Source organism: Anolis sagrei, chromosome 2 (genome assembly GCF_037176765.1).
Source record: "Anolis sagrei isolate rAnoSag1 chromosome 2, rAnoSag1.mat, whole genome shotgun sequence".
NCBI classification, from domain to species: domain Eukaryota; kingdom Metazoa; phylum Chordata; class Lepidosauria; order Squamata; family Dactyloidae; genus Anolis; species Anolis sagrei.
In genome coordinates this window covers 159,744,314-159,759,020 of record NC_090022.1, presented here as the reverse complement: position 1 = coordinate 159,759,020, position 14,707 = coordinate 159,744,314, and the positions used below count along the sequence as shown (strand labels likewise).

Sequence of the window (14,707 nt, the reverse complement as noted above, 5' to 3'; positions counted from 1 at the left end):
GTTCTGGGTTTGAGCCTGCCACTTTTGGACTCTCGCTTGCTGAGCTGTTCCAGTGAGTGTCTCTGTAGATCTTAGAAAACTATTTCTTGATTTAAGTCGTTGACTGGCTGGTTTAATTATGATTATGAAATTGAAAGAATTACCAAAACAAGCACTCTACAAGTGTACCTTTGTTCATGTTGGGAACTATGTTTTAGCAAATCTTATCTTACCAGAGAGCGGGCCCTGTAATCTTTCCCTTGATATTGAGCTCTCCCTACTCCACCTCCCCTATCTTGAAGCAACATTGCTGCCTGCCAAGAGTAAAAGCATAGTGCAATCTGACTGAGAGAATCAGACCACAGTTCTCTTCCATGGCAGTGGGATAGGGTGAATGCAACTATTTAACCAAAGAGTTTGAGGACTGAATCTGACAATCACAAAACGACAGATTTTCCAGATCATATTATAATCAGATGGGCTTTATACCCACACTTCCAAGGAAAGTTTAAAAATGCAAATAGCTGTGTTAAACCACGCTGACACACTGGTTCGGGCAGTTTTCTTCTTCACTTTTGTAAAGCTAATTAATCTTAATTGCCCATTCCTCTTCACCCAATTCCAAATCATAGAATCATAGAATCAAAGAGTTGGAAGAGACCTCATGGGCCATCCAGTCCAACCCCCTGCCAAGAAGCAGGAATATTGCATTCAAATCACCCCTGACAGATGGCCATCCAGCCTCTGTTTAAAAGCTTCCAAAGAAGGAGCCTCCACCAGACTCCGGGGCAGAGAGTTCCACTGCTGAACGGCTCTCACAGTCAGGAAGTTCTTCCTCATGTTCAATACTTTGCATTGCCACAGAGATACCACAAAGAGACAGTGTGGTGTAGTGGTCTGTGACCAGAATTCAAGTCCCTGCTTAACCATGAAATCTACTGGGTGATTTTAAGCATATCACATTCTCTCAACCTCAGAGTAAGGCAATGGCAAATCTGGGTTGCTGTAAGTTTTTCACGCTGTATGGCCATGTTCCAGAAGCATTCTCTCCTGACATTTCGCCTGCATCTATGGCAGGCATCCTCAGAGGTTGTGAGACCTCACAACCTCTGAGGATGCCTGCCATAGATGCAGGCGAAACATCAGGAGAGAATGCTTCTGGAACATAACCTTACAGCCCAAAAAATGTACGGCAACCAGGGGCGGCTCAACCCATTACGCAAAGTAAGCATTTGCAGTATAGTTGATTTTGCCCAGGGGCGCTCTTGAGGGAAAGTAGACCTTGACATATGCGAGTTGTAGTTACTGGGATGTATAGTTCACCTACAACCAAAGAGCATTCTGAATTCCACCAATGATGGAATTGAACCAAATATGGCACACAGAACTCCCACAACGAACAGAAAATATATATCAGTGATTGGTTGGGGCGGGGGGGGGGGGGTGCAAACTACTGTTTGCTTTCCATTGAAAATTACCTAGGGTCGCCTCTGACGGCAGCCCATTGATTCCGGCCATGAAAGCCTTCGAAAACACAATGGCAAACCTCTTCAGGATAAATCGTGCCAAGAAAACTCTTTGGTGGATTTGCCTTAAGGTTACCATTTATTGGAAAAAATGTGAAGGTACACAAAAACAACAATCTATTTTACAGCTCAGGCCCCTTCCACACAGCTGAATAAAATACCACATCATCTGATTTGAACTGGGTTATATGGCAGTGTGGACTCAGATAACCCAGTTCAAAGCAGATATTCTGGATTATCTGCCTTAATATTCTGGGTTATATGGCTGTGTGGCAGGACCCCTAGAACCCATTTTCCTCATTCCTCCCCACAGCTTTTGTGAATATTTTAGCTAAGCTTAGAAGGAATAGAAAGGCTTTATGGGTAGGTGGCAGATGACGTCCTTGAACCTGCAAATCAAAATGTGCCATGCTTTTAATGTATTTTGTGTATTTTAGTAGGCCCAATAATTATCACAGTTTTGTGGATTTTGGGTTTTGTTGTACTATGCTTTAATCCTGTGAGCTTGGCTCTATTAAATCATAAGAGGAATCCGAATTAATGTCATGCAAGGCACTTGCTCTACCACTCAGTTTTGACCATCACTCCTAAAACAAGTACTCAGTGGGTCATGATAAAATGAAGAGGCCAAGTAGGTACCGGAGCAACTGAAAAAGACAGGGCAATTTCTCCAGCATTTTTTTTCCGTGTCAGGAGCTACTTGAGAAACTGCAAGTCGCTACTGGTGTGAAAGAATTGGCCGTCTGCAAGGACGTTGCCCTGGGGATGCTCAGATATTTTGATGTTTTACCAAACTGTGGGAGGCTTCTTTCATGTCCCCTCATGGGAAGCTAGAGCTGAGATGGGAACTCACCCCACTCCCTGGATTCGAGCCACCAACCTGTCAGTCAGCAGTCCTGCCGGTACAAGGGTTTAACCCATTGCACCACCAAGGCTCCATAATCCAGTGATGGTAGACAGGGATGGTTAAGCCAAGTTGAGGGAGAAAATATTAGAATAATAGAATCTGAAGGCCCTTCCACACATCCCTAGATCCCATAATATCAAGGCAGAGAATCCCACAATATCTGATTTGAACTGGGTTGTCTGAGTCCACACTGCCAGATATCCCAGTTCAAAGCAGATATTGTGGGCTTTTCTGCCATGATATTCTGGGATATAGAGCTGTGTGGAAGGACCCATAGAAATGTGGAATTGGAAGTGACCCCCAAGGGGCATCCAGTCCAGCCTCCTGCCGTGCATGAATAGAAAACCACAACATTCCCAACAGACGTCCATCCAACTTCTATTCTAAAATCTCTGAAGGACGTCACCATACTCCAAAGCAGTGTATTCCAATGAAATAATTCTTACCGTTGGGAAGTTCTTCCTAATGATTAGGAAACAGAGTCCACTCTGTTTTCCTGCGGTATGAATCCCTTGTTTTGTATCCTAGTCTCTGCTGTTTCTTCAATAGGGCATCCTATTGAATATTTAAATATTCAATAGGATGTCCTATATTTCCAATATTTGTCCAATATTTAAATATGGCTATCTGTCCTCTCTTAACCTTCTCCAGGCTAAACATGTCCAACCCCCTAAGCCGCTCTTCAGAAGGTTTGGCTTTTATACTTTTTACCATTTTAGTCGCCCTTCTCTGGACACGTTCTAGCTCGTCAATATCCTTCTTGAATTGTGGTACCAAGAACGGGAGGCAGTATTCTAGATGAAATTTGACCGAAACGAAACAGAATGGGACGATTACACTATGCAGGGGCGGCTCAACCCATTACGCAAAGTAAGCATTTGCAGTATAGTTGATTTTGCCCAGGGGCGCTCTTGAGGGAAAAGAGAGACCTTGACATATGCGAGTTGTAGTTACTGGGATGTATAGTTCACCTACAATCAAAGAGCATTCTGAACTCCACCAATGATGGAATTGAACCAAATATGTCACACAGAACTCCCATGATGAACACAAAATATATATCAATGATTGGTTGGGGGGGGGGGGGCAAAATACTGTTTGCTTACCATTGAAAATTACCTAGGGCCGCCTCTGACACTATGTAACACAATTTCCTGGGTTACTGTCATTTTCTAATTGGTTCTATCATAAAAACATGGAAAAGGTTTATTAAACTGCAAAAAACTTTGTTTTTGCAGGACATCCTGCAGCACATTTTGCTATAGTTTTTCAGTGAATATCTCCTAAGTCTCAACCAATTCAACATAGTGGCCACAAAAATGAAGTTTCTGGAGTATAACAACTACTTTCAAAGTAGGTAGTGGACAATTAAACAGGAAATAATACTTTCAAACCAGGAACAGATTTTTTTTTTCAAATTTTGTTACATAGTGTTATTTTCCTCCATAAATAAACAAATAACTAAATAAATCTGTAAGAGCCAACCCCTACCTCTAGTGTTTTTCATTCCACATATTAGTGCCATATCTGCAGCAATGAAGGCATATGGGGAGGATGCATCATGTGACCGACACTTTCTACTTTCCTTGATCTTAAAGGAAAAGTGTAGTTGTAGGTGTCTTTGGTGTTTGGTTTGATTTCCTGGAAAGAAGTGACGAGTGGAGTGCCGCAGGGTTCGGTCCTGGACCCGGTCCTGTTCAACATCTTCATTAATGACTTAGATGAAGTGTTAGAAGGCATGATCATCAAGTTTGCAGATGACACCTTTGTCTGTTTGCTTGTTTTGTTCTGTTAGAAATGTAATACAATTGACTGGTTGCCCGGACACAACAAATAAATAAATTTCCCTTCATCTAGATCAGGGGTCCTCAAACTAAGGCCAGGGGCTGAATACGACCCTCCAAGGTCATTTACCCGGCCCTCACTCAGGGTCAACCTAATCTGAAACAACTTGAAAACACACAACAATAACAGCAACAACAACAATGCTATCTCATCAGTCAAAAGCAGGCCCACACTTCCCATTGAAATACTAATAAGCTTATATTTGTTAATATTATTCTTCATTTTAATTATTGTATTGTTTTTAAGTGTTCTTTGCACTACAACAAAGATATGTGCAGTGTGCATAGGAATTAATTCATTTTTTAAAAAATTATAATCCGACCCTCCAACAGTTTGAGGGACTGTGACCTGGCCCTCTGTTTAAAACGTTTGAGGACCCTGATCTAGATACTGGAGTTTTATTGATGCACCCTAGAATCACATTGGGCTTTTTAGCTGCTGCCTCACCCCGATGACACATCTTCAGCTTGTGATTTACTTCCTAGGTCTAGATCCCTTTTACAAATGAGAACTTTCCTAATTCACCCCATCAGTGTGAATTAGAATTGGTTAAAGTGAAAGAAAGTAGGTATGAAAAATATTTGCTCACACAGTATTTCCACCCATCATTTGGTGCCTAGCTTTCCCTACAAGTCCTGCCTCCATTCTCTATTGGCTCACTGCACATAAAGGGGAAATCACCTTTCCCAAGAAATCAAGAGCAAAGTTGTCTTTCTCAACAATATGCAGCCTTGCAATGTGGTAGAGTCTCCGGCTCCTTCTACACTGCCATATCAAATCCAGATTATCTGCTTTGAATTGGATTATATGGCAGTGTAGACTCATATAATCCAGTTCAAAGCAGATAATGCGGATTAACTGATTTGATAATCTGGATTATATGGCAGTTTAGAAGAGATTTCCTTCTCTTCAGGTTTTAAACAGAGGCTGGATGACCATCTGTCATGAGTGCTTTGATTGTGTGTTCCTGCATGGCAGAAGGAGCTTGGTCTGGATGGTCTTTGGAGGTTTCTTCCGGTTTCAAGGTTCTGTAATCTTTAGAGGCCCCTTCTATACTATTTATAAATCCAGATTATCTGCTTTGGACTGGATTATATGCCTCTATACTGCCATATAATCCAGTTCAAAGCAGATAATCTGCATTTATAAATAGAGTAGAAGGGGCAAGAGCTACCCAGCTCTATGCCTATAGGCTACTGTGCCCTTTAATATTCTTCCATTGCATTGCCAGGAGGGGGAGCCATTACCTCATTATTTACTTTGCTCTTAAGGTGACCTTTGTAAAGTGTGAAACTACCTAAAATGATATATGTTTTTGTTCCAGGTGTGTTGGACCTAAGACAAGTCTCATTTCATCCCCCAGATGACTACTGAGACTTTGTCATTGCCTCCCCCTGCTACCGGGGTTTGCCACAGAAACCAGGAAAGCTCTGAGGTGGGCATATTTGGGGACATGGTGGAGAGCAGGGACATGGCAGAGAATGTGCCCATAAGTGCTACACCAGAGGATTCTTTGCTTGCCCCACTGGATGGTGCCAACAGTTCCCTTGCCAAAGACCAGGCACTGGAAGAGACCCCCTCTTCAATACAGGACAATGATGAGGTTGAGAAGGCCTCCCCTTCTCTCAACATGTCTTCTGAAGAGATTAAAATGGCAAATGATGTGAATCAATCAACCCAAGAGCAGGATGATGGCCTCTCTGCTCATCAAGAGACGACAGCAGAACTCTCCACAGAACAACTGAAAGCAGAAGATACTTTGAACTTGTTGGCCGAAGGGGAGGATAACAACCATCCTGAGTGTCACAGCAAGCTACCAGATGTCTTCTCAGAGCCACAGAGTATTATGGAAAACTCAGTGCTGGAGAGGAAGGAGGAAGAGGTTGAGGAAGAGGAGCAGGGCAGGCAACACCACTATCATAGTGAAGACCCAACTGTGCCTGCCGACTCCATGGAACAGCTGGAAATTAACCAAGAGGCAAACAGTAATCCTCTTGTTCACCATCACAGTTCCTCAGATGTTTCCCAAAAGCAACAGGAGTCTGACAATTCCTCAAGTCGCCTGGACGAAAATGAGGAAAGTGGAATCGTGGGAGATAGTCATGACCAACCACCAGTATCTCCTGAGAAACCAGAACTTGCCAATAGCCCCACACAACCTATAGACAGCCAGGAGAACAGCCAAATCGACTGTGCTGATGTGTCTTCGTCCGAGTCTTCCAAGGGATTGTTGATGGACACATATTCACCCAAGGAAGCAGGAGAAGGAGACTCTTTTGGCTTCCCTAGAAACCTGTCTCCAAGTCCTGCTTCTCCAACTGAGTCTGAAAATCTTCACGAAGACATGAAACCAGACTGTCAAGAAAGTACAGAGGATGATAGTGAAGAAAGGACAGCAAGTGAACAGGTATCCCAGCCACAGCAGGATGAGGAATCTGAGAGTAAACAGTCTTTACAGACTGGCTCAGGTAACAATCACCTTGAAAAAGAGGAGGAAGTTGCTCAAGATTCTGCTTGTACCTCAGCGGCACCTTCTGTGGCTTTAGCAGACCCTCTTCCAGATGCTGACCCATATTGCCAGCAGAGGGCAGCAGAAACAGGTTCTTCCGACACGGCTGCCCGTGCAGTGCCAACACAGTCTCCTGTGGCAACCGGGATCTTTGGACCTGCCCAGCAGGGCCTGGCTGCCGCATGCGACCAGGAAGGACTGGCACTTTGTGAGCCAAGTGGAGCCGGCAACAACAGCGAACCCCAGAGTGAGGCTGGACCTGAAGCTGTGCTGGAGTCTGAGAACAAGAGTGAGGAAGCAACTGGGGACGCTGGGTCTGAAGAAGCCACCAGAGAACAAGAGGGGGTAAAGGATCTTTCACAGGTGGGAAACCTGGCAAGCAATCTTCCGCTCTTAGAAAGTCCATCAGCAGAAACTGATCCATCAGAGACCATGGTTCTAGCAAGCATGGAAGATCCACTTGAGGCCAGGGAACAAGCAGACTCTCAAGATATGGCCAGGGCTGCCATTCCAACACATGATGGTCCTGACCCAGCCTCTGCAGAACAAATGCTGCTGGATGCTAGAGATCCTGCAAAGGGTGAAGAGGGATTGAGTGCTGCGGAGTCAGCTTGCACCATACCCAGTTCGGATGAGCCCTCTACAATGGGCAGCTTGGACGGCCCCACAAACTGGACAATGAATGTCTCTGGCCATCCAGAGACCCCAATCGAACGGGAGATCCGTCTCCATCTGGAACGAGAAGAGCTTCTGCGTCGGGAGCGAGGTCTGGCCAGTCTTCGGGGTACCCAGGAGTATGTGGAAGTGCGCATCAGGCCTTTTCTGAACCAAAGTGGGACGCTGCCCAAGGAGAAGGAGCGACAATGGGCTGGGGCCCAAATGCAGCGAGAGATCCAGCGGGAATGTCGGCGGGAAGAGGACCTGGTGCAGCTTGGGAAGGTCAGAGGGGCCTATGACCGTGGCACACCACAGGAGCTCCAGGAGAAGAAGATGATGTTCGAGCAGCACACCAGCCCAGAGTTTCTCATCCCCAGGAAGCCAGCATGTGGCACTGCCGAAGGGACAAAGGGGCCTTCTTTTGCCGAGGCCAGCCGTGCCACCAATATGGTCATTCTGGACTCAGAGGTTCTGCTACGACCCCAGCAGCCCCCATCGGGGAGGGCCAGCCCCACAGGCAACCCCTTCTTCTGCTTGCGTGCCAAAAGTCCCCAGTCTCTGCTGGAGCAGGAAGTTCAGGAGGCCCAGGAACGAGAGCGGGAGCTGCAGAGGCAGAGGTACAGCCTGTATGGCTCCATTTCACCCTGCCAGGCATCAGAGACCTCAGAGCAGGGGGAGAAGGAGGTCTCAACACAGGCAGGTGAGTGGTTGCGGAGAGGTGCATGGGGGGAAATGCCATCTTTTAGTCTCTTGGTATGCATGTCCCGGAGGTGGGGGGGGGGGGGGATTCAGGGCCACCTAATGAAAGGAACCAGCAGTAGATTTCAAAACAGATGAAAGGAACACCTTCATATAGCTTTGTGACCCTCCAGACCAGCATTTGTCAACCTGGAGATCGGGACCCCTGGGGGGTTGCAAGGTGGTGTCAGAGGGGTCACTAAAGACCATCAGAAAACACAGTATTTTCTGTTGGCTAGCGGTGTTCTGTGTGGGAAGTTTGGCCCAATTCTGTCATTGGTGGAGTTCTGAATGCTCTTTGATTGTAGGTGAACCTATAAATCCCAGCAACTACAACTCCCAAATGACAAAGTCAACCGCCCCCCCCCCCAACCCCACCAGTATCCAAATTTGGACATATCAGGTATTTGTGCCAGATTTGGTCCAGTGAATGAGAATACATCCTGCATATCAGATATTTACATGACGATTCATAACAGTAGCAAAATTACAATTATGAAGTAGCAACGAAAATAATTTTATGTTTGGGAGTCACCACAACTTGAGGAACTGTATTAAGGTGTCGCGGCATTAGGAAAGTTGAGAAACACTTCTCCCAACATTTCTTGACAGCAGCTACAAGCTATTGTCCAACGGTACCTGAAGGGCTACAAATATCCCACTACAATTTTATTATTATTATTATTATTTACTTTGCTTATATACCGCTGTATCTCAAGCCCGAAGGCGACTCACAGCGGTTCACAAACAGTAAAAACAGTAGAAACAGCAGTGGTTCTATACAACATATAACAATTGACTTAACACATTATCCATAAATTACCAATAAGCAATTACAATGCACAATTATTACAAAAAACAACCGTACCCAATCTTCTCATCATCCAAGCGTAGTCCAGGTTCGTCGTCCATTGTTCCATTCCTATATTCCATTACCAGATTGCACTAAATTACTCAAACGCCTGCACAAACATCCAGGTCTTCACCTTTTTGCGGAATACCATTAGAGATGGTGCTAGTCTAATGTTCGTAGGAAGGGCGTTCCACAGCCGAGGAGCCACCACCGAGAAGGCCCTATCTCTCGTCCCCGCCAGCCGAGCTTGAGAAGCAGGCGGGATCGAGAGCAGGGTCTCCCCGGAAGATCTCAAAGTCCTGGTGGGTTCATAGGCAGAGATGCGGTCAGATAGGTGGCTTGGGCCAGAACCGTTTAGGGCTTTAAAGGCCAACGCCAGCACTTTGAATTCAGCCCGGTAGCAGATCGGTAGCCAGTGGAGTTGGCGCAACAGGGGGGTTGTATGCTCCCTGCGCTCTGCTCCTGTTAAAATCATGGCTGCCGAGCGTTGGACTAGTTGGAGCTTCCGAGCTGTTTTCAAAGGCAACCCCACGTAGAGAGCGTTGCAGTGGTCTAAACGGGATGTAACCAGAGCGTGGACTACCGTGGCCAAGTCAGATCTTCTTCTGGCATCCACTCTGCCAATGTGCATCTACACCAGGCATGGACAAACTTCGGCCTTCCAGGTGTTTTGGACTTCAACTCCCACTATTCCTAACAGCCTCAGGCCCTTTCCTTATCCCTCTCAGCTGCTTAGATGGCTGGGGGTGAAAAGGAAGGGGCCTGAAGCTGTTAGGAATGGTGGGAGTTGAAGTCCAAAACACTTGGAAGGCCAAAGTTTGCCTGCACCTGATCTACACTGTAGAATTAATGCATTTTGGCCATGGTTGAATGCTCAAAATCATGGGGGTTTGTATTTTTTACAAACTCTTTCGCTTCCTCTGCCAAAGAGTGCTAGTGCTTCTCCAAAGTACAACTCCCAAGATTCCATAGCATTGAGCCATAGCAGTTAAAGTGGGGTCAAACTGCATTAATTCTACAGTACGGAACCCGCATTTCAGTATCACTATTGTGGCTCCATCCTGAAATCTGTGAGGTGTGTGAAATTCTCAGAAAGTTCTAGCACTTTACAAAGCCAAGATACTACAGGAGACAGCCATGGTGGTTAAAGCAGTATCCAGGCGCTATAAATACAGCTTGAAAAAGAAGCTCAAAATGTTTGATCGATTACAAGTAATATACATTTCCCAAGGAAAACCTCCATATTCAAGGGGTAGCATACCTTTGGATACCAGTTACAAATTCCAATTAACAGACAAGCATTGTGGTTTCCGAGCGCATATGGTTAACTACTGGAGACAGGATTTGAGAGTGGTGTACTTTTCTTTTCATTTCTTTCATTCTGGGATGATCTGTGTAATGACAGAAAGGTAGACCTGAAATAAGGAATGGGACTCTCAACCCTTCAATAGCAACGCTCAAGAGAATTTCAACAGTGTGTTGTCAAAGGCTTTCATGGCCAGAATCATTGGGTTGCTGTGAGTTTTCCGGGCTGTATGGCCATGTTCCGGAAGCATTCTCTCCTGACGTTTCACCCACATCTATGACAGGCATCCTCACAACCTCTGAGGATGCCTGCCATAGATGTGGGCAAAACGTCAGGAGAGAATGCTTCTGGAACATGGCCATACGGAAAACTCACGGCAAACCAATTTCAATAGTATTGCATCTGTGACAATTCTCTCTTCTACACAACCATTAAAGACACAAGAGCCTTATCCTTTATTAAATCTAGAAACCTTACAGTAAGGCAAGGAGTCCCCTCGGGGAGATGGAGCGATATATAAATAAATTATTATTATTATTATTATTATTATTATTATTATTAATGAAAGGCATCCAAAGAGATGGCTGATTTACTGTACAGCCTGGCATTGACAAGTGCTTATTTCATGTTGTACAGTACACATACACACAAGTTGTGCAAACAACTTAAACAAATCCTTGAGGCAGTAATACTTTCAGCGTCTCTAACAGAAATCACTGTAATCCAAGCACATTTATTCCCAAGATCCCAGGCAGCAGATATCTGAAGACGAGGACAGAAAAATTTATAGTAGGCCCTCTGTATCCACAGGTACAGCCATCCATAGCTTGAATATATATATATATATATATATATATATATATATATATATATTAATTCCAAAAAGCAAAGCTTGATTTTGCCATTTTATATAAGGAGCCCCCGGTGGCGCAGTGAGTTAAAGTGCTGAGCTGCTGAGCTTGTTGACTGAAAGGTTGCAGGTTCGATTCTGGGGAGCGGCGTAAGGTTCCACTGTCAGCCCCAGCTTCTGCCAACCTAGCAGTTCGAAAACATGCAAATGTGAGTAGATAAATAGGTACCGCTCCAGCAGGAAGGTAATGGCATTCCATGCAGTCATGCCAGCCACATGACCTTGGAGATATCTGTGGACAACGCTGGCTCTTCGGCTTAGAAATGGAGATGAGCACCACACTCCAGAGTTGGACATGACTGGACTCAATGTCAGGGGATGACCTTTACGTTTACTTATAAGGATGCCATTTAAATGTGTCACTTTACATAATGAAGCTTGAAAAATAACAAATTTTAGTATCTAAAAGAGGTCCTGGAACCAAACTCCAATAGATTTGAAAACCCCCCTGATAGAGTTAACCTTGGAAGATTGGTGAATGTGCCTTGGATGTCTGCGATCTTTCCTGTACATTTATATATACACATTATATGTGGAACAATAACACTATTCCTATGTGTAAATACGTGTGCCTGTCCCAGTCCAACCCCACACAGTGCTGGAAGATCCCACCACAAGCCACTGGCCTAAATTTAAGTGAGATGCCCTGCTTCATATTTATGTGTCCATATGTGGTGCACTGTGCATGCATACCGAGATACCAAATTTATGTCTACTTTGTATAGATGTACATTTAGAAATATGGACTAGACTGGGACTTTATACATCTACATGTGTCACATCCCTACTCACATATGCAATTATTCATTCTCCATAGTTCAAAAAGACAGAAGTCAAAAAGGCACAACCCCCCCCCCCCCCCTCACTGCACTGATGAGCACAGGGAAACAATGACAAATGTCCCATGTGGGCAGTAGCCTGGTTTGATCCAGACCTAATCCAGCTGTCCACATTTCCCTGAAGTTATAGGATACTCTGAAGATTCAAGCAAACTTTGGCACATCTCTCAACGTTGCCTCAAGTGGGGCAAAACTGGTTTAAGCAAGGATAAAGTTATTATTGTTGTTGTTATTGTTATTGCTATTATTATTATTATTTGAAGCACAACGAGATGAGTCCACAGCAGACACTCTGCTGACAGTTGTATTGGATCACTCGTCGGACACATCCCAAGTGTCTAGGGCTGTGTGATGTATCGGCGAATAATGTGTGCAGATCCCAGTAAGGTGTCCTTCTGCAGGTGGCAGATGGTAATCTTGTCAGCGCTAATTGTGTTTAAGTTCAGGCCAAGGTCTTTAGGTGCTGCACCCAGTGTGCCGATCACCCGTGGGACCCCCTTGACTGGCTTGTTGTTGTTGTTGTTCCCCTTGACTGGCCTGTTCTTCTTCTTCTTCTTCTTCTTATTATTATTATTATTATTATTATTATTATTATAAGCTGCAATCCTCACCAAAAGCACAGGAACATTGTGAATTTGTTTATCGTGTCAGGAGCAACCAGACATTTGTATTACTTTTTAAACAAAAACAAACAAACAGACAGACAAAACACAAAGTTTGCAAGCTTGGTAGTTGATTAAATGTCCTTTGACCAGTATCTGGCCACTTGGAGTGCTTCTGCTGTTGCCGCAAGGAGGTCCTCCATTGTGCATGTAGCAGGGCTCAGGTTGCATTGCAGCAGGTGGTCAGTGGTTTGTTCTTCTCCGCACTCGCATGTCATGGATTCCACTTTGTAGCCCCATTTCTTAGGGGTGGCTCTGCATCTCATGGTGCCAGAGCGCAGTCTGTTTAGCGCCTTCCAAGTCGCCCAGTCTTCTGTGTGCCCAGGAGGGAGTCTCTCATCAGGTATCAGCCATTGGTTGAGGTTCTGGGTTTGAGCCTGCCACTTTTGGACTCTCGCTTGCTGAGGTGTTCTAGCGAGTGTCTCTGTAGATCTTAGAAAACTATTTCTTTATTTAAGTTGTTGACGTGCTGGCTGATACCCAAACAAGGGATGAGCTGGAGATGTCACTGCTTTGGTCCTTTCACTATTGGCTGCTACTTCTTGGCGGATGTCAGGTGGTGCAATATTGGCTAGATAGTGTAGTTTCGCCAGTGGTGTAGGGCACAGACACCCCGTGATAATGTGGCATGTCTCATTGAGAGCCACATCTACTGTTTTAGTGTGGTGAGATGTGTTCCACACTGGGCATGCATACTCAGCAGCAGAATAGCAAAGCGCAAGGGCAGATGTCTTCTCTGTGTCTGGTTGTGATCCCCAGGTTGTGCCAGTCAGCTTTCGTATGATATTGTTTCTATCACCCACCTTTTGCTTGATATTCAGGCAGTGCTTCTTGTAGGTCAGAGCACAGTCCAGAGTGATTCCCAGGTATTTGGGTGTGAAGACCGACAGGAATCATGTTGGGTTAAGTCCAGCTTTTCATGCCTGTGTGGACCTTCCCTTATACTGACTGGTTTAAGTTGTACTTTTCATTTTTCCACGTAATTTTCCCCTCTTTTACTCATTTTGGAGTCAAGAAACAAGTGGGGTATGTAACACCTATTTTTAATAGCTATCATTCCAGTTTCTGAGATTTGAACAGCCATTGCCCACACATTCTTGGTTTGGAAATGTTACTTTTGGTGACTACATGTCTTGGAACACTGCAACCATTATGTCTTGGGCTGGGGGCTGGAGGGGAGTGTTCTTGAAGTTGTACAAAATAGTAATTTTCTCTTTTCTCAAGCATTCCTGTGCTGCCCTAAGATCAAAACACTGACTGTTTCTTTGAAGCTGACATTCTTTGGAAGTTCAGTAAGGGTCATACAATCAAACAATGATAGAGTTGGAAGATATCTCTAGTGCCATCCTCTGCATGTAGGAATACATGACTAAAGCACTCCGTAGAGATGGCCATCCAATGTCTCTTTAAATACCGTCAACCCTCCGTATTCACAGATTCTACATCCACAAATTCAGCCAAGCATATGTTGTTCAGGGCTTTCATGGCCGGAATCACTGGGTTGCTGTGAGTTTTCCAGACTGTATGGCCATGTTCTAGAAGCATTCTCTCCTGACGTTTCACCCACATCTATGGCAGGCATCCTCAGGGGTTGTGAGGGCACAACATCTGAGGATGCCTGCCATTGATGTGGGTGCAACATCAGGAGAGAATGCTTCTGGAACATGGCCATACAGTCTGGAAAACTCACAGCAAGTCAACCAACCAACCATGGCTGAATTTTTTTCTAAACCCTCCTCTGCCCCACACCCCATAGCAAACATTGATTTTGCCCTTTTATAAAAGAAAAACCATTGTTTATAATGGGACTTGAGCTTCAGTGGGTTTTGGTATCTACAGAAGAGTCCTGAAACCAAAATGCCAGATGTTAAAGGCCCACTGTATCTCCAAAGAAGAAGAGATGGTGACTAACGCCAGAGCCAAAATTGTGGTATTCCTGGGATTCCATCCTGTGACACCCATAAAGCCTGTTTGCA

The 14,707-nt window shown here is 44.9% G+C and overlaps 1 protein-coding gene across 3 annotated transcripts in view; it reads left to right on the top strand.

Moving 5' to 3' along the window:
• The window catches only part of MISP3 (MISP family member 3), a 49,016-nt gene that overhangs the window by 19,060 nt on the left and 15,249 nt on the right, over window positions 1-14,707 (top strand). For all 3 annotated transcript variants that reach the window (XM_067463989.1, XM_060759789.2, XM_067463991.1), the window contains exon 2: window positions 5,582-8,123. In XM_067463989.1, the coding sequence (XP_067320090.1) occupies window positions 5,621-8,123 (2,503 nt within the window). In that variant the 5' untranslated portion in view covers window positions 5,582-5,620. The remainder of the gene's footprint in view (window positions 1-5,581; window positions 8,124-14,707) is intronic.